The sequence below is a fragment of the Vicugna pacos genome, chromosome 25 (assembly GCF_048564905.1).
Source record: "Vicugna pacos chromosome 25, VicPac4, whole genome shotgun sequence".
NCBI lineage: Eukaryota > Metazoa > Chordata > Mammalia > Artiodactyla > Camelidae > Vicugna > Vicugna pacos.
In genome coordinates, this window is record NC_133011.1 from 12,894,760 (window position 1) to 12,920,632 (window position 25,873).

At 35.2% G+C, this 25,873-nt stretch overlaps 1 protein-coding gene across 2 annotated transcripts in view; it reads right to left on the reverse strand.

Annotated features, from left to right (window-relative positions):
- The window catches only part of LRP12 (LDL receptor related protein 12), an 81,132-nt gene that overhangs the window by 41,889 nt on the left and 13,370 nt on the right, over positions 1-25,873 (reverse strand). The window contains exon 2 of one of the 2 annotated variants that reach the window (XM_006216384.3): positions 943-999. The exons of the other annotated variant lie outside the window; for it this stretch is intronic. Coding sequence (XP_006216446.2) covers positions 943-999 — 57 coding nt within the window. The remainder of the gene's footprint in view (positions 1-942; positions 1,000-25,873) is intronic. 2 annotated transcript variants of the gene reach the window in all.

Sequence of the window (25,873 nt, forward strand, 5' to 3'; positions counted from 1 at the left end):
CAGGAAACCAGCCTTGTCAATCTGTCTGGTCTAAAACAGGCTAACTCTCAGAGTACTTGTTAAAGTCTATTAACTTTCTGAATATAAAATCAGACATAAAACCAAAGAGGAAACCTCCAGTTTTGCTTCATGAGAAAAAATAACCAAAAAAATTACAAGGTGACAGGAAGAAATCAATCAGTAAACTGACAAACACACCAAGGACAATTTTTCTAACCATACAAAACTTATCAAGGCTATAGGGAAATAACACAGTAATAGTAAGAAACTCTATTTCAGTACATGCAAAAATCAAAGATTTTGCTCTCCTAGTAATGATAGTTTATAAATCAAAAATGGCATCAAAGCTGTGAAAGTCATCTAAGAATGAAAACTTTAATAGTTATGGGCCTTTAATTAATTATTAGGTTATAAAAGCTTAGATTGAGCGGAAAAAAATGCATTTACCTCAACAATGTTCTGAATCTCATGGACACAATATGTTGTTGGGTTGCTTTTTAGTAACATATCAATTGTGCACTTAAGTACTACAGTTTTCTGCATGGTAGTCCTCTAAAAATCAAGCAAAATGCTTAATATCTAACGCTCTAATGCTAGGAAGAACATTCAAAATTACATTTTAATACATTTCATTTCATATAACTTTGTATGGAAAAGAAACACTAGTTCAACTTAAGCTAACTTTTCTCTTGGCTCAATGTTTGTACGGAAAAATTATCATGCAAACCTTTTGGAAAAGTATAATCAATCCATGGGCATGCAAGTATCAATTTTATCTTATGAGAGTTTCTCCATGTTCCAGTTACTTCATTCCTTATTACATGCTGCAAAAAGCAGTAATAATTTTTATAGCCAAATATCACTTTGTAAGATACCAGGTGGCTTTCAATATTTACCATATAAGTCATGCATGAAATTTAAACATTACAAAAAATGACTTACCAGTTGACATTCCTGAAATATGCACATTTTCAGAATGTTCTGCAAGAGCACCATTTCCTAAAATTAAACATAATGAATAAACTAATTTCCAAGATAAAATTTTAAAAAATTTTTCAGATTTTCCCTTTAACAGAAAAACTACACAGAGTTACTTGTAATTTTCAGAAATTAAAGTCTCTTATAATAAAATCTTCAAAACAATACCACAAAGCCCAAAATTATAACAGTAGTAGGGAAAACAAAATGTTTTAGAAATCACAAAATAGTGTAATAGATAAAAACAAAAAATATAGATCTGATTAATACCAGAAAGGATTTCCTATCAAGTTAATAATCAAAAGAGAACTTAGTACTATTACTAAAAAAGAGACAATCATATACTTTTTAAAAATAGCATTCCTCTGAAATCAGTCCACAATGTGCTTAGTGCTAGGGTAACACATGTTGGTACTTACAAAAAAAAATGTTTTGCATTGTCTTGTAAATCTTTCCACATTTTCTCACCAATGACTCTAATAGTCTTTAGACTGGGGACAGAATTAAATCCTATTCTGGTAGCCCCTGATGTTCCTACACCTCCTGCCACAAAGTTGGGCACATGGATGCATTCAAGTAACTTACTTAAGTGAGTTATGAGTGTCACCTAGTAAAATAAAAGTGTTTTAAAAAGACTCCCATTTAAAGTATTGATACTATTTACTCCTTTAAATTCATGTGAAGTGTCTCCAGGTATTCTTTTTTAAAATTTTATTTAATCATAAATTATTTCTGTCTACTTTTCATGTACAAATCGCTTATCTTTACTTCTAAAGTTTTGTCTCTTTCTACTCATTAGGTCAATTTAGCATCACAAGACCTAAGGAATCCAGCTAACAGATTCTCCCCAGAGTGGGGCAGGGGAAGAAACTAGGTGATAGAAACTTTGGGCAAAAGCACAATTCTCTTCGAAGGTTGAAAGAGTAGAGACGATAGCAAATATAATCAACAACTATTCTTTTGCAACCATCACACTTCTATGGTTACTTGATTACTGCATAGCATCCCCCAATGCACTAAGCTCTAGGACAGCAGAATCTGTGTATACTTGGCTCATCATTGTATGCAGTTCCTAGAACAGAGCAGGTGCTCAAAGAGCTAATGAATGAATGAGGGAGGTCATGATGATTCAATGAAATCATGCCAATTAAGCACCTGACATAGTGTTTGGCTCACAGCACTGAACAGGAATTCATTTTTGCCACTACGTAAAATATATTTTTATCATTACTAAAGATTAATAGTGATAAAATAAACTTTTTAGTTCAACTACAGCTATAGCCTTCAAGATGAAAAGAAATGTTGTTTCCCTCCATTAAAAATGATACAGTGGACATGGTAACATAGGTGTGTAAGCCACATTTAGTACACAAATAAATCTGATTACAGTTATTTACTTAAGTACTGTGCATTAATGCTGCAGAAAGCACAATTTATTTTTCCCAGCAATGTTAATGCTACAGACATAGAAATGAAACCACTAAAAAGCTCCCACCTATTTCTCCAAACTGCACACAACTTACGGCAATTGGTAGCATAAACAAAATGGTGTAAGAAACTGATTCAATAAAACAACAAGATTTGCCAAAGGTCAGTATAAATTGCCTAAACCTTTGCTACTTACAAGGTAGATCAACAGGTTATTAATAGAAATGTAGAGTCTCAGGCCCTGGTCCAGATTACTGAATCGGCATTTACATTTTAACAAGATCCTCCCCGACTCCCAGTAATGCGTATGCACATTAACATTTGAGAAGCACTGGCTTAAACCTTCCACTTCTAGGGCAGCTACGACTCCAAATTACAGGTGTGTAATTTGTGACCCTAAGGTTTCTAATATTCTTAAGGTAGCATATTAAATTATTCTCAGGAGAGTTCTAATATTAGACATTTTACACACTAAATTTTTTTCTAATTCAGTAAAAAAGAGTTAAGACAGGCAGAAGGAAAACAGTAACATAATGTGGTATTGAAGACTATGGATTCTGGACTAGATTGCCAGGATTCTAACCCCAGCTCCACTACTTATTTGCTGTGCAATGCAGGGCAAGTTATACAGCCTCTTTGTATCTTAATTTTATCTCGAAAATGAAGAAAATAATATGTCTTACGGGGCTTGGTGGAATTCTTTATTATAGAAAAAGAATTTAATCTACATCTCCATCAGCATGTAAATGACTAAAAATTGCCTCATAATAAAATATTCAATAAACTGAATTAAGTAATTCTGTATGTACTAACTTAGAAAGACATGCACATTAAGTTAAATGTGTTCAGAATAACATTAAAATACGACCTATTTTTAACTTTTAAATGTTTTATGTATAACGTGCATATGTTTACATAGGCAATGATATATGCATGTATATGGATTTACATACATATATATATTTTTTGAAGAGTCTAAGGGTATATACAAATTGTGGAAGAAAACCTCTGGAACTGAAATTAGAGCAGATGTGTTTTGTATACTTCAGCATTGACTGAATTTACTGTTACAACAGGCACAGATTTCTTTAAAAAAAAATTTAGTCATATTGAAAAAAACAGAGAATATAGTTCATTTCCCATCATTCTAAACAAACAAAAGTCTAATAAACAGTGTGAAATATTATAAAATATTACAATTTCAGGGGTATTATTTTTACTCTAATTTATTCTAACTTAAAAATAATCCTATTTAGAAGTTAGAAAAAAAATTAATGCTAATTTCTTTTTTTTTTTTAGAAAGTAATCTTTTTTTTTTAATGACATTCACTTTTTTTTAACTTTTTTTGGCGGGGGGGGGTAATAACGTTTATTTATTTATTTATTTTTAATGGCAGTGCTGGGGATTGAACCCAGGACCTCATGCATGCTAGGCATGCACTCTGCCACTGGGCTATACCCTCCCCCCAATGCTAATTTCTGATAACATCAAATAACTATCCCTTTTTTGGGGTACATTAGATATTTCTTATTCTAAGTATCATGTGAAGTAACTGGGTACTTAATTTAGGGGTACTGCCATTCTAAAAAGTATTCTACAAAAATTCCACTTATAAAACACAATTATTTCTATGTTATAAGCAAATAGCACACCCAAATTGCTTTGTTGATATGAAGTTCGTTGTATTTTACTAATGTCCTGCCCCCAACTCCCGAGAGAAGAAAACCCATCCATATATGAGGATGTGTACCAGCTCCTTACGACAACTACAGTGTAGCCCTGTTAGATATTCTCACTGAAGTCACCCTTTAGAGGTGCCACATACCAGAAAAACATACAGAAGTAATGTTTCATCAGACTATAGCTATACACCAGCAGCTGACTAATTAGTTAATGGACCAGCTAATTAACAAGAACTAGAAAACAAGAAGTTTTATTATCACCTAAGTCAGGAAATAATTTTTTGTAACTTTTTTTTAGTCCTACTAACCAAATACCTAAGGTGATCAACTGTCCCCATTTATTCTTCTTCTTGCCAAGCTGAAACACAGTTTTGTAGTTTTTGATTGCAACACAAGAGAAAGAATCTTTTAAAAGATGTATGTTCTGTTTTAGGAAAACAGGCCACAGGGTGGTGAGTGTGAGCTCTGGAACCAGACTGTGGAATCAAACTCCAGCTCTACTATTTATTTAGACATGAACCTTAATTTCTCCTAAGATTTGCTTTACTCACCTAAATAATCAGGACGTCATCATTAAGAGATGTCTAAATTTAGTCTCTGCATCCCTGTTGCTTTGTATCTTTCTTTGTTTATTTTTATTCTTTTCATTTAAGAACTACTGTTCTTAAAGAATAGCTATTAAGTACAGCTGAGATTTGAGAGATACGTGCCAGCCAAATCCTGAGTGCCTTACAAGGCTTCCTTCAGCTCATCCTTAAAACAGCAGTTCATTTTACCGGTGAGAAAACCAACTTCTAGCAATTTAGTAATTTTTTCAAAGAGCCAGTAATTGGATAGATTGAAAATTCAGATTTACAGTCATTAAGAAGTTTGTCTTCCTTACTTTTTTTTCCCCTTTGAAGAACTCAGACATGAATATACTTCTTGCTTGTAAAAGAAACAGCACTTAATTTTCAGAGTTAAAAACCACCTGCCACAACTATTCCAATTTGTATGGGAAAGATCATTGATTTAAAAAGTTAACAAGGGCAGTTACAAGTAACTTATATGCTCAGCATCTTACAATCTTGTTTTCACTGTGCACTGAGAACAGTTATCACACACCAAAATGTGTATGTATGTTCATATATATACCCCCAAAGCAAACATCATTCCTATTTTACTTTATTTAAGGAAAAGTCCCAAATCCTAATAATTAGGGCTTACCAAACTCTCCACAATGTGGTTCTTCCCAACTACTTCAGAAGCTTCATCTCTTGTGATCCACTTTTCCATTCTCTCTCTTCTCTCCAGAAATATTGGATTTCTTTTAGAAAAGCGTTGACTGTCTCTCTTGCCTTTGTACCTTCGTTTAATATATTATTTCCTTAGAGAAGCATCTCCTGATTCTCCTCATATTAGGTTAGATCATTCTGTTATAGGTTCCTATAGTATCTAATACTGTCACTTTTTGAAAATTTATCACATTGGTGTTATCTGTGTAATGTCTGTTTCCCACCAGATCTTAATCTTGGTGGGGAAGGGGAGTGTACGTGGTGATGGGACATAGTTGGGTTTGTTTGGTTTTGTAACCCAATGACCAGCACAGCACGTAACACAGTAGAAAATATTTAGTCCATATCTGCTCAGATGAATGAATGGCAGGTTGATATACAAGGAAGAGGCATAGTCCCTGCCACCAAAGAGCTGATAATCTCTTGAGAAAATAAAAAATAGATGAAGCAGAAGCAAACAATATAAACCTAAAATAAAGTCAGCAAGATTCTTAAGTGAGAAGCCCTAGAAGCTTTTCTACTAAAAATGCAAATAGAAAATATCGTGCCCATTATGGTTACTGATAGTAGCCAGAGCAACTACACAAAGAAAAGACAAATTATAGACATAAGAACTGGAAAAGAAGAGGTAAAACTGTATCTATCTGTAGATGATATGATCATATATCTATGACAAAAACCCAAGAAAGTCAACAGAAAAAGTTGTAAGCAATATGAAAATTAGCAAAGTAGCAGGATATAAAATAAGCATACAAAAATCAAACGCCTTTGTAAATACAAACAACAGCCAGTCAGAAGATACAGAAGACACAACTTTTAGTAGTAAGAAAAAACAGATTTTTTAAAAACTCAAAACACAGAACTCCTGCTGCTGGTCATGATCGAGCAATGGGGAATGGACCAGCAATGTTGTGAATCACGAAAAAAAATGGCAAAAAGCATTAAAAAAAATTCAGACATAGGACAACAGGCAGGGTAAGACTGTGATCTATGAGAAAAGGGAAACAAATTAAAATGAACCTTATTATTGCCCTAGCTTTCCACCTGGAATCTTTCTGGACTGTGACACATTGAGGGAGAACCTAAGTTCTTGTCAGGCTAAAGAGACAGCCTATAGTTTGGAGAGGCTGAGGCAGATGAAAGCAGCTCAGAGTATCAGAGAGGGAGGAACCTCATTCAAACAAATAAACAATCTGCATCTGGGTCCTAGTTTCAGGCTGAATGCTAAGCTACACATACATAAGGTAAGACTTCACAAGGACAAAGAACAAGTGCTGGAAGCTGGAAGCTTAAAAACTTCCATCCCTTAGGGTTAGAAGATGCTGAAGTTCTGATCTACAAGAATAGAAAGACATCCAAAGGGGACTTACTATTGACATTTTGTTCATATTTTTCTGGCTGTTTTATAAGCTCCTTTGTTTCTTTTTTCTTCTCTTGCTCTCTTCCTTTGTTATTTGATGACTTTCTGTTATGGTATAAGATTTCTTTCTTTTATGTTATCTACTATAGGTTTTTGCTTTGTGGTTATCATGAGGCTTAAATAAAATATCTTATCAGTCTATTTTAAAGCTGTTGACTTTGAATGTATACTAAAGCTCTACATTTTCACTCTCCCTCTCATTTTGTTTTTGATGTCACAATTTCCATCTTTTTACCTGTGTATTCATGACAAATTACTACAGTTACAGTTGTTTTTAATACTTCTGTCTTTTAACCTTCATACTAGAGTTATAAGTGATTTACCTACCACCATTACAACATTAGACTGCTGTGAATTTAACTATATATTTATCTTTACCAATGAGATTTATACTTTCATATGTTTTCTTGTTACTAATTAACATCCTTTAATTTCAGCTTGAAGAAGTCTATATTAGATGTTGTTCTAGTATCCAGACCAAATTTTTCTAAATTGTGCAAAGGGTGTAACAGAATATGTTAGACCCTTGTAGAAGTTAATAAACATTTGCCTCTGACATTTCTACTATCAAACTGTAAAGGATATAAGGTTTCTCTAACATTGTTCTAACCAAATCCATACAGATGTATTTCCTCTCCTAGGTGTTCATAAACCACTTCTTTCATTTTCTGTTATCTTCCCTAGGGCCATTATCACTACTTGCTGGTTTGTGGAATTCTCATCCCTCCTGCCCTGTTTTGGAAAATCAAAATTGCATTTGCTGTTTCCAGTCACCTGATCTTTCTTTCCTTCCCTCATTCCTTGGGAGTATTTTAGTACCTAAGTCAGAACTCTTTAAGTTGTTCAGAATACCTGAATGAACTATAATCTTTGCACGTATGTCCTTCAAAAAGGTTTTCAGATATAGTTACTCTTACTCTTTCAGTCCGAAGAGAACATTTGACAGAGAGCACATAAACATCACCACTATTACACCATCTGCCCAAGCGGCAGCCCCATATACCTTTCTGTTACTCTTTATTTTACCAAGAAATGTTTCAAAGACCAATTTATTGCCCTTGATATTTTTGTTGAACTCAATCTTGCGTTTTCTCTATACTAGTAATATTTATAATTTATTCTTGATTAAATATCTTTTTTATCTTGCAAATATGTTCTTAATTAGTCTGAAGTCATTGAGCAATCACTTAATTTCTTTAGGATCTTTTCCTGCCATTCATTTCTTTTGGGGATTGTTTGTGATTTTAATAACCAGAAATTATTTCTGAGATCTTAATAACCTCTCTGGACTGTCTTTGCAGATTTTCATGTTGTGAAGACATATTAATACTTTTCCTAAATTACTTTAGAATCTATAGGTCTTAAGCTCTGACTGTGCCCAATCTCATTTTTTTAAAAAGTGCTTATAACATAGTTATATCTACCTGGTCAAATAAGGTATAGAGTAGTACACTGTTATGGACTGAACTGCATCCCCCCTAAATTCATATGCTGAAGCCCAAATACCCAATGTGACTATATTTGGAGATAGGGCCTATGAGGGTGAGAATTAAGGTTAAAGGAAGTCATAAGGGTTGCCACCTAATCTAAGACTGGCTTCTTTAAGAAGAGATATCAGAAATCTCTCTCTCCATCTGCACACAGAGAAGAGGCCATGTGAGGCCAGTGTGAAGGACAACACAAGCCAGGAAGAGGGACCTCACCAGAAACCAGCCCTGCCGGCACTTTGATCTTGGACTTCCAGACTCCAGGACTGCAAGAAAATAAATGTATGTTGTTTAAGTCACCCAGACTGTGGTATTCTGTTATGGAAGCCCAAGCAGACCAGTATACACACTTTTCCCAGGTTACCATTGAACCAAGATGTTTGTGAATGTTTTGAAAGTATATGAAAAATTCAGTACATTCTTCTAAAGACAGGCTCCATGGGGTCTAACAAACACTTGTAATGAGATGTTTCATGCAGAAAAAAAGGCTAAGAAATCCCTAGGAGACAGTTTACTTTCCTGCTTTATTTAATTACTGGTATTCTAAAAGTATTGCTTCCACAGCTTTTTAATTGCAGGCATTCATTATGGATTTAATAGACTTTTATGAACTGGCTTGAACTTATCTGCCACTTAAAATAATAGTAATGATCATTTATAACACTGCTTTTAATGGAAAAGTACATTCTAATTTTCAAACCACATTCTTTATAGACATTTGGGAGTTCAGTTGTTTTTAGGTTTAGACTTCCCATATTATGTTAGTGAGATTTTATCTTTGAAATGTCTTCAAATAAGGGTATGATGACAATGAACTATTACTCAAAGTACAAATACTAAACACAAGTTCCTAGTATTCAAAGAATGAATCATATCCCTGAAAGAACATGCAAGAGAGCTATGAATCCTACTACGCAACTCAGTAACAGTGTTCACGCAGATGGAGATAATTTTCTTTATTCTAAAATAGCCTGAACCAATGATGTAAGAACTCACAAAATAAAACAGAAAGGGACTTAAAGACCACATGAGTTCATCTAGTTCGAAAAGATACATGCACCCCAGAGTTCACAGCAGCACTACAGACAATAGCCAAGACATGGAAACAACTTAAATGTCCATCAACAGATGACTGGATAAAGTTGTGGTATATTTGCATGATGGAATACTACTCAGTCATAAAAAAGAATAAAATAATGCCATTTGCAGCAACATGGATGGACCTATAGATCGTCATTCTAAGAATAAGCCAGAAAGAGAAAGAAAAATACTATACATGATATCACCCATATGGGGAATCTAAAAAAAAAAAAAAAGGACACTATGAACTCATCTACAAAACAGAAACAGACTTGCAGACATAGTAAACAATCTGATGGTTACCAGGGAAAGGGGGTGGGAAGGGATAAATTTGGGAGTTTGAGATTTACAAATGTTAGCCACTATATATAAAAACAGATTTAAAAGAAAGCTTCTGCTGTGTAGCACAGGGAACTATGTTCAATATCTTGTAATAACCTTTAATGAAAGAATATGAAAACGAGTATGTGTATGCATATGCATGACTGGGACATTGTGCTGTACATGAGAAATTGATAAAATATAACTGATGGTACTTCAATTAAAAAAAAAAAAGACCACATGAGTTCAAAGGTTCCTACCTGTGATTTCTGCAGTTCACAAGAGAACATATGAAGGTTTGAAGGGATTCCAAATTCCAGAAAAAACAGAATTATACCCCTATATTTCCAAAGAGACTTATTGACATAAACTTCATCTAACATAAAATTCATCTTTTAAAGTGTACAATCCACTGTTTTTTAGTATATTCAAAAAGCTGTGCAATCATCACTACTTTCTCATGCCTGAATGTTCCCATCACCCCCAGAAGAAAACGTGTACCTATTAGCAGCTATTCCTCCTTCTGTCCTCCTCTGGCCCCTAGCAACAACTACTTGTTTCTGTCTCTAGGGGTTTTCCTATTCTGGACATTTCATATAAGTGGAATCATACAATAAGCGATCTTATGTGTCCAGCTTCTTTCACCTAACATAATGTTTTCATGGATCATCCATGTTGTAACATGAATCAGTACTCCATTCCTGTTTGTGGTCAAATACTATTCCATTGTATAGATAAACCACATTTTGTTTATCCATCATCAGCTGACAGACATTTGGGTTTTTCAACTTTTTGTGAATAACAGTGCTATGAATATTTGTGTGTATGTTTTTGTGTGGACATATGTCTCCAATTCCCTTGAGTATGTACATAGAATGGAATTGCTGGGTCTTTTGGTAACTCTGTGCTTATCTTTCTGAGCAAAGGCCAAAATGTTTTCCAAATGGCTGTACAAATGGCCTTACACTAGCCATGCGTAAAGGTTCCAATTTCTCAACATCCTCACCAACACCTGTGACCATCTGTCCTTAATTATTAAAGCTATCCTAGTGGATGTGAAGTGGTATCTCACTGTGGTTTTGATTCATATTTCCTTAGTGATGCTGAGGTTTTTTTCATGTGTTTATTAGGAACTTATGTACATTCTTTGGAGAAGTATCTACTCAAATCATTTGCCCATTATTAAACTGACTGGATTGTCTTTTTGTGGTTGAGTTGTGAGAGTTTTAACATATTGTGTATATTAATCCCTTATATGCAAATATATACATGATTCACAAATATTTTCTCCCATTCTATAGTTTGATTTTTTCATTTTCTTGATGTACAGGTGTTTGTGACATTGAAACAGGTGTTTGAAGTACAGGTGTTTTTGATTTTGAGACAGTCCAATTAACCTGTTATTGTTGTTGCTGCTTGTGCTCTGGTGTCATATCTAAGAATCCATTTCTTAACCCAAGGTCACAAAGATTTATTCCTATGTTTTATTCCAAGTGCTATAGTTTTAGCACTTGTATTTAATCTCTGGTCCATTTTGAGTTAATTGTTGTCTACAGTGTGAGAAAAGGGTCAAATTCACTCTTTCACACGTGAATAACCAGTTGTCTCATCACAATTTGATGAAAAGATTATTTTCCCCATTGCATTATCCTGGCACTTTTGCTGAAAATCAATTGACCATAAATGTAAGGGTTTATTTCTGGACTTTCCACTCTATTCCATTGAGCTATAATTCTTATCCTTATGCTAGTATCACATAGTCTTGATTACTGTAGCTTGATATTGCAGCTTCTGAAATTGGGAAGTATGAGTACTCAAATTTGGTTCTTTTTTGAGATTATTTTGGCTATTTCTAATCATTCGAATTTATAAATGAATTTTAAAATTAGCTTGTCAGTTTCTGCAAAGACAGCTGAAGTCTTGATAGGGATTGTACTGAATCTGTAGATCAACTTGGGGAACATTAATACTAATTCTTAAAAGTACTAGTTCTTCAGATACATAAATATGGGATATGTTTCCATTTATTAGGCATTCTTTAATTTTTTCCCATAATATTTTGTAGCTTCTGAGTATTTGTTTTGTATTTTCTTTGTTATATTTTTTCTTTTTCATGCTCTTGTTAATGGAATTGTTTTCACGATTTTCAGTTGTTTACCTCGAGCGTATAAGAACACATTTTTCTTGTATTCTGCTGACTTGTTTATTAGCTCTCATAGGATTTTTTAATATACAAGTATGTCACATTTATAAACAGATAGTTTTACTTCTTCCCTTCCAATTAAGGTGCCTTTTTTTCTTGCCTAACTGCCTTGCCTAGAACCTCCAATACAATGTTGAGTAGAAGTAGTGAGAGTAGACGGACATCCTTGTCTTGCTCCTGATCTTAAGAGAGGAAGGTTTCAGTCTTTCACCATTAAGTATGATGTTAGTTGTGCGTTTTTCATGGATGCTCCTTATGAGGCTGAGGAAGTTCCCTTTTAGTCCTAACTTTTTGAGTGTTTTTATTATGAAACAGTGCTGGCTCTTGTCAAATGCTTGTGTCTACTGAGATGATCCTGTAATTTTGTCCTTTATTCTATCAATATAGTGTATCATATTGATCGTCCTATGTTGAACCTCACATTCTTGGGAAGAATTCCACTTGGTCATAGTTTACAATCCTATCTATATATTGCTGGATTTGGTTTGCCAGTACTTTGTTAAGAGGATTTTTGTATCTACATAAAAAAGGGAAACTGGTCTGTAGTATTATTTTTCTAGTAGTGGCCTCACAGAATGAGTTGGGATGAGTCTGTGAAGGATATATATATATATACACACACAAATAAATACTCACACATACATTCAGTGCACTGCCACTTATGTATTTTATTCTCATTTAAAGAAACATCAGGTATATTGCTCTGGCTTCTAATTTCTCTCCTTGGTTTACTAAACTTCATAGCTTACTACGGAGCAGGAGGTAACGAGTCTGCTGATTACACTTCTGGAAAGTGACCAGTGGCCTGTTTCACTCTAACGACCTATCAAGCACAGTATCCAGAGAGACAAATCCAGTACATGCGGTCAGCTTAGCACAGAAGAAAGTGTTACAAATAAAAGGTAATTTCTCTTTCTTTCTTCCTTATTTCCCAACAGGCAAAAACGTTTGCAATGTGGGAGTGGCCTGTGACTGGGGTTGGGAAGGGACAGTAGGAGAAGCCCAGTGATTAAAGTGTTGGATCTTTGCTATCAACTCTAATAGTTGACGGAACTGAAGTACAGAGAGAAGGGAAAGGCAGTTAACTCTTTTAAAAACATCAGCTTTGTTGAGGTATAATTTACATGCAAAAAAAATTCATTAATTCCAAGTATATAGTTTGATGGGTTCTAACAAGTGCATATGGTACTGCAACCACCACTACAATCAAGACACACATTTCCATCACCCAAGCAAGCTCTCTGGGCCCCTTTACAGTCAATCCCCTTCCCGCACTCCTAAAGCCAGACAACTAAATGGTCGCAGACAGTCATCTTTTGTAAATATTAGGCACTGCAATGAACCCATGATGTACTATATAATCTTCTGCCGAAAGCCGTAAGAATACTGTTATCCCCATGTTATGGATGAGGAAACTGACTCAGATCAAGTTAATCATGCAAAATTCTTTAGCTAGTAAGTGGTAGAGATAGGCTCTAATCCAGATATACCTAATTTCAATGTTAAAAATTGAGTTTTAACTTAAAAATACTGAACTTCTTGACTTCCATGGAAAAACATTTTGTATGAGTCTACCTGTATTCACGTATGTAAATCTACTGAGCTTATTTCCTTCAGGAGAACTGTGCACTTTGCAGGTGCCCAACAGCTCCATTACCTTCTACTGTCATTCTGGCACTGACTCCAGGCCCTCTTAGCTCATTTGTGTTACTTTCCTGGTCTTTGTCAACATTTGAAGTTGGGGCCTCTGGTGTATTTTGGGAGTCCAACTTACATGTGTAGGAAAATGTATGGAAGGATACCAAAAAACGTGCTAACAATGTTCACCCTACTCCCTTAACCCCATCCCCAAGGTAGGAAAAAGGGGGGACAGAAATGATTAGCTTTCATTCTTGATACATTCTATAATGTATGACTTACTAAAGTATATATTACTTTTGTAAGTTAACTCGTGTGGATTGAACATTATGTACTAAAATGCTACCTTCTGAAAAAAATCAACACAACATAAAATTCTATAAGCTACAGTTTCAAGTTTTTCTTTTATAACAATCATAATTAAAAATGATTTTAGATTCTTTTTTCTTAATATTACTGACAAAATGGTACAAGAACTATCAATATAAATGCTAAAATATATCCACTGCCCTCTTGTATAGTAACAGATCACTTAAAAAAATGTTCTTAGACATGAGATTCAATAATGAGAAGACTAATGTGTGGCTGCCATCTTCCTATTCCTGCGACATCCGTAATGACTCTAGGGTGTTTATGCAGACTACAGCACACAGGAGAAACAATGCTGCTTCTGCAGTAACAACAAAGATAAATGAGTCTTAATCTATTTGTATTAGCCTGCAGCCTTTTAAAGGCAGAATTATAAACAGAACAGAATTTTAAAACCAGTAACCATCTAAATTTTTGAAGTATACTTTTAAGAATTATGAAAATAAATCACTAAACTGTTAAAATCACTGTCAATACTATTTGTAGACTTACGTTTTTCTTGACATTCACCCTGCATTTTTTTTTTTGCATCAAATGTCCACATTGTCTTTTTTCTACCCTTATTACTTATGAAAGATGAGATGGTAAGTAATTTGTTTCTACTTCTAGTCACGGCTAAAACCAGGGCACATGACACTGTGAGTGTTAAGCCTTTCACTGGTAGGGAAGACTGCTCTCAAGTCTGTCAGAGGCCCTATCATGGGAACCAAAAACAGCAGGTCTAAAAGCACTCTGGATCCTGCAGCCTGATCAGCCGCTCTCTTTCCTTCCCCTGCAGACCTTTTCCCTCTCTGGTTCCTTTGTCTCCTCTTGATATAGTCAGGTCTTTCTCATCCATAAAAGAAAACCCTTTTTACCAGTACGTCTTTCTGTTTCTGCTTTCCTAGCTTGGTCTCTACCTTCTCAGCCAAACCGTTCAAAACAATCTATACTCTCTAACAGAGCTTCCTTACCTATCACTTGCTCATGAACTTGCCTAGCTTTTACCCCAGTCCATTTCTGAAACTCATGTGTCAAAGATCGCCAAAGATGTACCTCACAAACACGATCCTCAGAAAATGCACCTCTGACTCCAGTGCTCTGATATTGGAGAAAACCCTGTAACTAGGAAGAACTGTGTCACCATAAATTCACGGTTTAATCTTATCTGGACACTCATTACTGGAGTATAACTGTTTAATAAAGCCTTATTCAGCTCCATCTCCCCTTCCCTCAAAAACTACACAGGTGCTTCATTCTTCTCTTCCAGCCTCCAAACAACTTGGTTGACCAATACTCTTAGTAAATTACCTCCCTTGCTAACCACTCTGGGATCTTTTGGCATATTATCCTCTTCCTTTCTAGAAACTCTTCAGCATATACGTTTAAAGGTTCAAGTCCTCCAGGTTGATACCTCTCAGATGTTTCCCATAATAATCTCTCTCCTGAGGTACAAATATTTACTTGACATTCATCTCCCCAAAATTCATGGAACACTTATCTTGTGCCAGTCATGGTGATTGGTGCTTTTCATACACTATTACTGATCTTTATAGCATCTCTGTAAATTAGATACTATCACCATTTTACAAGAAGAGAAACTTAGACTCAAAAAAGGTACTGCCAGGATTTAGGCAGATTAGTCTAGCTCAAAGTCCATACTCTTAACATAACAGCAGCAGCAACTAATGAGTTTGTACTATGAGCCAGATGATGGTCTAAGCAGTCACCATGCTTCAGCACATTTAATCGTCACAATCACCCTATGAAGGAGCCGCTGGTATCATTTCTATCCTAAAAGCTATCTTTTAACTTCCTCCTGGAACAGGAATTCGGTATTCCCTTAATATCACCTAGCGATCTCAAGCTCATGACGTCTGAGATCGAAAGAACTCCTCTCATCTACCCTCAACCTGCTTCTCCTCTCGCACTCCTCACCTTGGTGAACGACACCGACATCTCCCACCTGTCGGTGGAGAAACATGCCAGTCACTCTAGACGTCTTCGCCATCCCCTTCCTTCCCTTGTGCACTATTATATTATCTTCCTTCTCCCCAAACCGCAGCTATTTCCTTCTTTCACGTCACTGATACCTCTTTCTAGTTTTACTGCATTAAATATAAGCTCCATGAGGACAGAGTGTAGAATGATGCCTGGCTCACAGCAGACATTTGATAAATACTTGCTGAATGTATACATTAGTTTACCAGCAAGCTTTCTAACTTTTGGTCTTATAGCTCTCTGATCCATTCTTCACAATGCTACCAGGGATCTTTTTATTTTTTACTTATATATTTATTTTTGCTCTTTTAAAAACTTTTTTACAGGGGAGGTAATTAGGTTTATTTATTTATTTTGGGGGGAGGTACTGGTGATTGAACCCAGGACCTTGTGTATGCTAAGCATGCAGCTCTACCACATGAGCTATACCCTTCCTCCCCACAGAGATCTTTTTAAAAGGCATATCTGATATTAATCTTCAGCTCATAAATCTGTCATTGGTTCAATCCCTTATATGTATTAAAGTCTTTGAGGCCCACTATAATCTGGCTCTTCTTCTGTGTCTCCTCCCCTTAACTTTTAATCTCATACGTATATATTCCTGTTTCATCACAGCTGAAGTACATACAATTTCTGAAACTGTGATGTTTTTGAATGTGAAGTTCTTTCTGCCTGGAACAGCCCAGGGCATTGCCACCTGTCACTCACCTAACTCCTTCAAATTAGCCTTGGGAAACAGATCTCCATCTCTCTCAGGATGATTACAAGTCCTCCTTGATGTTCCCAGTACATCATATTTGTAGTAAGCTATGAGCATGTTACAACCACAGTCCTCATCATCCTGTTTTGCCCATCTTCCACACCACATGCTGAGTGTCCTAAGAGCGAAGGCAGTCTCCCTCCTCCTTTCCTCTCTTTTTCACTCTCTTCCTCCCTGCCCTCCTATTCCCCAGCAACCATCTCCCACTTTCTGACACAGGGTGAAATTTCAGTAACTGTTGATTTAATGAATCAAAATGATCAGATTTTGAAATAAGCATGAAACACCCTCTGTACAATTAGCCATTTGGTATAGTTTGCTCAGAGGGTAAGAGGAAAGAAGGAAAGGATGAATAAACAAAAATAGGACGCCAGGTGTTCTTTCATCAGTGAATGAAGTTAGAAAGCCATAAGGGGAAAGAGACTTCAGATCCAAATGCCCATCTGGACCACAGGCTTTAAGAGAGCTACTTCTTACCACAGTTCTTCAAAATGGAAAACGTTGGTAAATGATTATTCAAAGCTCTTGAGCAGCTTCAGTCCTTAGACTGTATGTGACTGTACTCTGCATTACCTGTAGCAACTTGTTGGTAGGCAAGAGAGGACACCAAGCCAAGGGCATGACGCTTTTACCATTTCTGATCTTCAGTGGCACCTGGTTTTCTTAATAGTGTATAGCCCCTAAATCTAATAAACATATTTAAAGAATTCTTTTTTTCTTTGAGCAAGTGGCTAGCTTTTCACCTACCTCTGTTGAAGCTCCTCTCCTAACTTGCCTATTCTTTCACAGAATCTTAAAATAGCATCTTGCAGCTTATCCCATCAACTAGGCACTTTCCTATAGAAGTTTCATTTATAAAGTTAGGATTACCCTTTTTACATAACTTTAAACAATTATCCAATGTAACTATATCTATCCTTGCTATATAGGTATGTTTCCTCAGGTGAACAAACAAAAAAATTATTTATTTGTCTATTATGTATTTGTTGCTATACTATGAACTTGGACAAATTTTGATTTACTTCATCATCAGAACAAACATTTGAGGTAGGTATTGGCTCCAGTTTACAGATGAAGAAACTAAACTTCAGAAATAAGAAACCACCTGCCCAAACTGACAGGTCTAAGAAGAGTATCCAAACCTAGGTCTATCTCATTACAAAGACCATTCATTTAATTTCTTCACTGTACTTTCCAAAATACAAAATGGGTCATATTTTAAATAATGATTTTATAATTTATAAAACATTTTCCTAATATGTATCTTTTAATTTTAAAACAATCCCAGGATCCTCTGGTTTCTCTTCAGATTGCATAGATCTTTCGCCTTTTTAAAACAATCCCAGGAGTAACTGATATTCCTTCCCACATTAAGGCCCAGGAAGTTGAGACTCGGAGACTAAACTGGTAAGGCCAAATCTCAGCTAATGAGAGCAGAATCAAACATGGAACACCAGATCTCCCACTACCATGGCCAGAAGATGCAGTTACCCTCTGTTAATGATGTCTAGACACAGTGGAACAGGAAAAAAACCAAGAGTTGCACTTACATTGACAAGAATTCCAAGAGATGAGGGAATTTTAAAAAGATCAGTCAGAAGACAATACTAAAATCTATGATAGTATAGACGGCATGACAACACAGTGGAGAGCATATGAGCCTTGACATCAAAGTCTGAGTATGACTCCTGCTTTTAGTACTTACTTTATACTTTTTTTTCTTTTTTGTGAAGTACGTTAAAGTATATGCCACATATCATTTCACCTTTATATACTTCAACATGCATCTCTGAAAATACAGACATTCTCTTATCAACTACAATGCTCTTTTTTTTAACAAAAAGTAATAATCATCCTTGATACCATTTAATATAGCCGGGTTATAATCAGGTTTTCCTGGCCATCTCATGAATGTCTTTTTACACTTGGCTCATCTGAAGCAGGATCCAGTGTCTTCACATTGCATCTGGTCAGCGTGTTTAAGTCTCTAGTAACCCACAGTGATACTCCCTTATTTTCCATGCCACTGACTTGTTACAGAAACCAGATCAGTTGTCCTGTAAGAGGCCCACATTCTGTGGTGTCACTTCCTTTTGGTGTCAGTTAACTTTGTTCATCTAGCTCAGGGGTCAACAAACTTTCTCCTGTAAAAGGGCCAGATGATACGTATTTTAGCCTTTACGGTGGGCCATACAGTCTCTGTCACGACTACTCAACTCTACCGCTGTAGCACGAAAGCAGCCACAGGCAAGACTTAAATGCATCAGAGTGGCTGTGCTTCCATAAAATATTATGAGAAAACAAAACAAAACAAAGCAAAAAACACGCAGTGGGCTGGATGTGGCTCAAAAGCCATAGTTTGCCAGCCCCTGCTGTAGAAGCTTGACTTCACGCAGGTTCAACATTTTTGGCTGGAATATTTCTGCAGAGCTGTTGCTGTACGCTTTATACGTACCCCTGCAGGCACACACTGTCCGCCTGCCCTACTTTTCATAAGTCTGAAGTTAATCAATAGGTCCAGGTGGGGTAGCCCGATCCCTCCATTGTAAAGCTCCCACACGACCATCGGTCTAATAGTTTCATTTACTGATCACAGCCTAAATAATTATTTCATTAGGGGTGGAAAAGTGATTTTTCTAATCCTGCTATTCTTTATACACTCATTAGCTAAACTTCTGCAAAGAACTTTCCCTCAATAAGTGTTATTTTCTTACCTTGAAACACAGTTCATACAGAGAAAAAGGAAGAGAAATACTTAATTCTTTCCTTTTAATTGCTTATTTTCAGAGTATGGAGTTAGTGCCCTATTTATTACCACTGGTATCTGGTAATTTGTTGTAGGGGGTGTGTGCATGTGTTTGTGTGTGTGTGCATGTGTTTCTTATTACAAGTCTGTTGACAGGAACCAAGGAGTTTTCTATATTCAACCAGCTAACCTTATTATTCTTTTTGATACTTAAGTTCCCTCATCTTTGGCCAATGGGAACCCCTTTCTGTTGGTCCTGGTGTCCTTTTGGCATGAACCACTAGTCTTTGAGAGTTTTCTTGCTTTTTGATACAACAGAATGTCCTAGGCTTATCTTTTGGTATTTTCTGCTCTAGGCTGGAATGAGCCATTCATCCATGACCTCTGGATCCTTTCAAGGTGGGAGGGTATTTATGATGATAATCTGAGTTCTAGTTGTGCTCAATGCTATTGTGTTGTTATTGCAATAGTTCGCTGATGAGGGTATAAAAAAATGTATAATCTTGAATTCATGGGCAAAAGCCTAAAATTGTACACTCTGGAAAACAAACTCTACCTCTAATTGTGTGACCTTAAGAAATTATTTAATTCCTCTATGGCTGAGTTTCCTGTAAAACGGAGTCAAAAACTGGGCCTCGTCTCATAGTTTTGATAAAAAGAAAAAATGAATTTACATGTCTGTGTGTGTGTATATATATGTGTGTGTGTGTGTGTATATATATATACACACACACACACGGCATTTAAAGCAACAACTAGCATGCAGTGAGCACTCAATAACAATCAGGTAGTATTTTTTATTGAGAGCTATGAAAATACTCCAAACTTTGACCCAGTAATTCCACTTTTATGACTTAATCATAAGGAATATGAAAAATTAAGATAAAAATTAATAAAAGCATATCAATTATAGTATTTATAAATGTGAATAAAATTGTAAACAACCTAATGTTCAACATTAGGGAAATAGCTTACACAGAAAAAGTAACATGGAAAAATGCCCAAGATATATATCAAGTAATACTAATAAACCTATCAGCCAGAGATACCATGTCTACTAGTCAAGACTGAATGCTCATCTCATTGCACCCTAACCACACATTGATTTTTACGTCCTTACCAAATATTTTGAACACTTAACAGAACAGTTTGCATTTTACATATTTACTAAATTAGTATGTGGTATTTATTTGTATTTCTTTGTGAAGTTAATTTTTGTTTCTAATTTTGCAAACCAAAATTAATTCAAAAAACACTAATGATACGGCACCTGTGGCTCATCTATCAGTATCACAAGCAGATGAGTTCTAGTAACAAATTTAAGAAAGCAAATATAATCAGGAATTAATCAGTTTGCATGTAAAGTGCACTGGGTTTAGGGAAGTCTCTAAGTAAAACTACAAAGAAGCAGTGTAGTGTAATAGTTAAGAGCACCGATTCTTGAGTCATGCTATCTGGGTTCAAATCTGAGATTTTCCACTTATGAATTATGTGATCTTGGACAAAAATACTTAAACTCTCTGTGTCTCTGGTTCCTTACATGTAAAATAGAAATAATAATAGTATCTAAGTTGATAGGATTGTTACGAGAAGTAAATGAATGTGCGTGTATATAACATACACACACACACACAAACACAGTGAGTAGAACAGTGCCTGGAACACTGTAACTGCTGTGTAAGTGTTTGCTATGGTTACAAAAATGAGTTTATAAATCAGTCCCTTCTTGTCTCCTACTACTTCACACAGCATAGCTTGTTACTCAAACATTATACTGTTTTGCAACTATTTCAAGATATTCCTACCTGAATTAGCTGTGCACAATTTGGGTGATCAAGGGACAATATTTTCAAGTGTTTCTGATGACACAGCAGACATATTTAAAAAAAAAACTGAGAAAGAACAAAGCTGGGGGCATCACGCTCCCTGATTTCAAACTTTACTATGAAGCTATAATAATTAAAACAGTGTGTTAGTGGCATAAAAACAGACATGTAAATGGAACAAAACAGAGAGCCCAGAAATAAATCCATGTACATACAGTCAATTAATTTACAACAAAGGAGCCATGAATATACAATGAAAAAAAGAATAGTCTCTTCAATAAATGGTGTTGGGAAAACTGAACAGCCACATGTGAAAGAAGGAAAATGGACTATTTTGCACCGTATGTAACAATTCACTCAAAATGAACTAAAGACATGAACATAAGACCTGAAACCACAAAACTCCTAGAAGAAATCATAGGCAGTACGCTCCTTGACACAGGTCTTGGAAATAAGTTTCTGAATCTGACAACAAAAGCAAAACCAACAAAAGCAAAAATAAAAAAGAAGGACAGTATCAAACTAAAAAGCTTCTGCATAGCAAAGAAACCATTAACAGAATGAAAAGGCAGCCTACTGAATGGGAGAAAATATTTGCAAATCATACATTTGATAAGGGGTTAATATCTAAAATATATGAAAAACTCATATAAAAACTCAACCCAAGAGCAAAGAACAGTCAGATTACAAAATGGGCAGAACATCTGAACAGACATTTTTCTAAAGAAGACAGATGACCAACAGGTACATGACAAGATGCTCAACCTTACTAGTCATAAGGGAAAATGCAAAGCAAAACCACAGTAGAGATATCGTCTCACACCTGTCAGAACGGCTATTACCAAAAAGGCTAGAAATAACAAGTGTTGGTGAGAATGTGGAGAAAGGGAATCCCTGTGTGTTGTTGGTGGGAATATAATTTGGTGCAGCCACTGTGGAAAACAGTATGAAAGTTCCTCAAAAATTAAAATTAGAACTACTATATGATATATTCAACTCCACTTCTGGGCATTTATCTGAAAAAAAATCATTAACTCTAAAAGATATATACACCTTGATGCTCACTGTAGCACTTACAATATCCAAGACATGGAAACAACTAAATGTTTATCAATGAATAAATGGATAAAGAAACTGTGGTGAGATATATATACATATACATATAAATAAATATATATAATGGTATATTATTCAGCCATAAAGAATATCTTGTCTTTTGTGGCAACATGGGTAGACCTGAGGGTATTATGCTAAGTGAAAGAAGTCAGACAGAGAAAGACAAGTACTATGTATCTCTTATGTGTGTAATCTAAATTCTCTCTCCCTCTCTCTTTCTCTCTCTTTCTCTATCCATGCTCAAAGATACATAGAAAAAAACAATCAACATAGATCACATACACCACAGCACTACAGAGGTTTCTAACCTCCCGCAGCAGTGCTCTCGAACCTGAATATGAAAGAAAATCACCTGGAAATCTTGTTAAAATGGAGACTCTAATTCAGTATCCAGGGCAGGGCCTGAAATTCTGCATTTCTAGCAAGCTCCTTTGGTAGCACCAATGCAGCTGGTTCAAGAACAGCACTGTTAAGGGTCACAACGAGCCTTAAGGAGTTCTGGAATCACACAATATCATACACAACATTTTCTGTGAATGTGCATTTATGGATTAATTTGTACAGAAAGGAACTATGTATAGTTCTTACCATATTCTTAGGGGTGGGGATGTGAGTAGAGGAGAGTGCAAGTAGAGAGTAAGATAATTCATGGGAGAGCTGTCAGAGACACAAATCAGTTCTTCGGAAAAAAAAACTGTTAATTATAAAAAGGAAAAACTATTTGTAAAGGCAATTATTTTATATATGTACAAAAGACAATTATAACTTATAAGACTAAGCTGAAGAATTGGACAACTCTATATTATAGACAATTATACTATAGAAAAATTATAACTTAGAAAACTAAATTGAAGAATCTTTAATTCTAGAATAAAAAAACAAGGATAAGAAACTAAGAGACAAAAAAGATAAAGCCAGGATCTACTACTCATTTATAGGAGTTTTAAGAGTAGAGAACATAGGATAAAAGGAATTTAAAATACATATACATATGTATACATATATATACACAATATATACATATGTGTATATATTCACACATATATGTACACATATGTATTTTAGAAAAATATCTTTAGATCATACAACTAGATATGTTCAGATAAAATGCCCACCAAACACCAAACACATATAACAATGACTGAAGATACTTAAAAAACACATGTCAGTAAAAACGGTAAACTCCAAAGATAAAAAGAAAGTTATTATAAGCTACCAAAGGAACAAAGGAATCAGAATCAAAATGGCAACCTAAAGTTACAAGACAACAAAGCAACACACACAGAATTCTGAATAGAAAACATTGGAACCTGGAATTCTATACCCAGCCAAACCATTATTCAAGTGTGAGGGCAACATAAAGAAACAATTTCAGCTGTGCGCATCTAAGAATATATACAAGCAATATGTATTTCTTATGGGGGGGAGGGTGGGGAGATAATACATGAGAATGTACTTCAGCAAAATTGAAATATCAGTCTAATTAAAGGCTTAAGGAAAACTGACACAGGGCAGAAAATGGTAAGGGAAGGAAAAGAGAACTTTAGGAATCAAAATAATTGCTGAGAATGAGGATGCAAATCTTAATGCAATTAATTTGGGGAAGTATTTTAACATCTTTTTTGTTTTCTATGTGAGTCTATTTGTAGTTTTTGTAAATAAGCTCATTGGTATCATTTTTTTAGATTCCGCATATAAGTGATATCATATATTTGTCTTTCTCTGTCTGACTTACTTCACTCAGTATGATAAATCTCTAGGTCTATCCATGTTGCTGCAAATGGCATTATTTCATTCTTTTTTATAATTGAGTAATATTCCAGTGTGTGTGTGTGTAACACAACTTCTTTATCCATTCATCTGTCAATGGGCATTTAGGTTGCTTCCATGTCTTGGCTATTGTTAATAGTGCTGCCATGCACATTGGGGTGCATGTATCTTTTCAAATTAGAGTTTTTGTCTTTTCTGGATATATGATCAGGAGTGGGATTGTTGGATAATATGGTAACTCTTATTTTTAGTTTTTTAAGGAACCTCCATACTGTTCTCCATAGTGGCTGCACCAACTTACATTTCTACCCACAGTGTAGGAGGGTTCCCTTTTCTCGACACCCTCTCCAGCATTTATTATTTGTAGACTTTTTGATTATGGCCATTTTGACCGGTAGAAGGTGATATACCTCATTGTAGTTTTGATTTGCACTTCTCTATTAGCAACGTTGAGCATCTTTTCATGTCCCTGTTGGCCATCTGTATATCTTCTTTGGAGAAATGTCTATTTAGGTCTTCTGCCCATTTTTTGACTGGGTTGTTTATTTGTTTTTATACCAAGAATATAATTCATAAAACAAAATATTAATAAACTGAATTCTGTAAATTAAAAACTTTTGTTTTGCCAAGGGCACTGTCAAGAGAACTGGCCAAAACCTGCACATGAATGTTCACCAGGTGAACTAACTGTGGTACGCCCATACACAATGGCACACTGATCAGCAATAATAAATGGTTGATCCATGCAACAATGTGGATGATCTCAGACATTATGCTGAGTAAAAGAAGTTAGTCTCGTACTGTGCAATTTCAGTTATTTGAAAAAGACAAAACTGTAGTGATGAGAAATAGATGGGTGGTTATCTGAGATTATGGGCGAGGAGAGGATGTGACTAAAAAATAGCAGGAGGGAGATTTTTCAGGTGATGTATCCTGATTTGGGTGGTAACTACATAAATCTGTATGTGCTAACCTTCACAGAGATGTACACCAAAAGGATAAAGAATCCATTTTACTCTATGATAATTTAAAAAACCAAATAAACAATCATCTTAAAAGTTAGAAAACAACAAAATAACCCCCCCCAAAAGAGTTAGGTTAAAAGAAGAAATTCGTAACATCGAAAACAGAAAAATCAGTAAACCATAAAACCAAAAGCTGATTCTTTGAGAAAACCTGTGATAAGTATGTTCAAGAAAAGAATGACAGACAGGTATTAGGAATGACAATGGTGCTATAATCACACACATAGAAAATATTTTTGAGAGCGCATTATTTACAACTTTAAAGCAAATGTGGAAATACAGATGAAATTATAATATTCCCGGAAAATATGACTTAGCACTTTAAACAAAACTGACTCAAAGAGGTAGAAATTGAAAAGATGTTATTCCTCAAAAGTACCATGCCCTTACAGTTACAGGACAGAGTTCTGAAAAATCTTTAAAAACACATCTTTTACTATTTTAAATTTTATCGTAGCTAGCCCCTTACTTACATCAGGCGAGAAAAGAATAAATTTTTGAAAAATACACAAAATAATTAAAAAGGGATAAATCATGTATCCATTCTCTGTAACACACCCCCATACTTCAGTCAAATCAAACACTCAGTTCCTTATTGTAATGCAGTGGAAAAAGTAATGTGGAGTTGAATTCTATTCAGACTGAATTTGTGCGATTTTATGTATACTCACTCATATTTTTCATATGGTCCCTCAATAAAATCATAAAAAACTTCTGCACCAATGCTCAGAGCAAACAGGATGTTTTGTACTTAATGAAAGTATGCTAT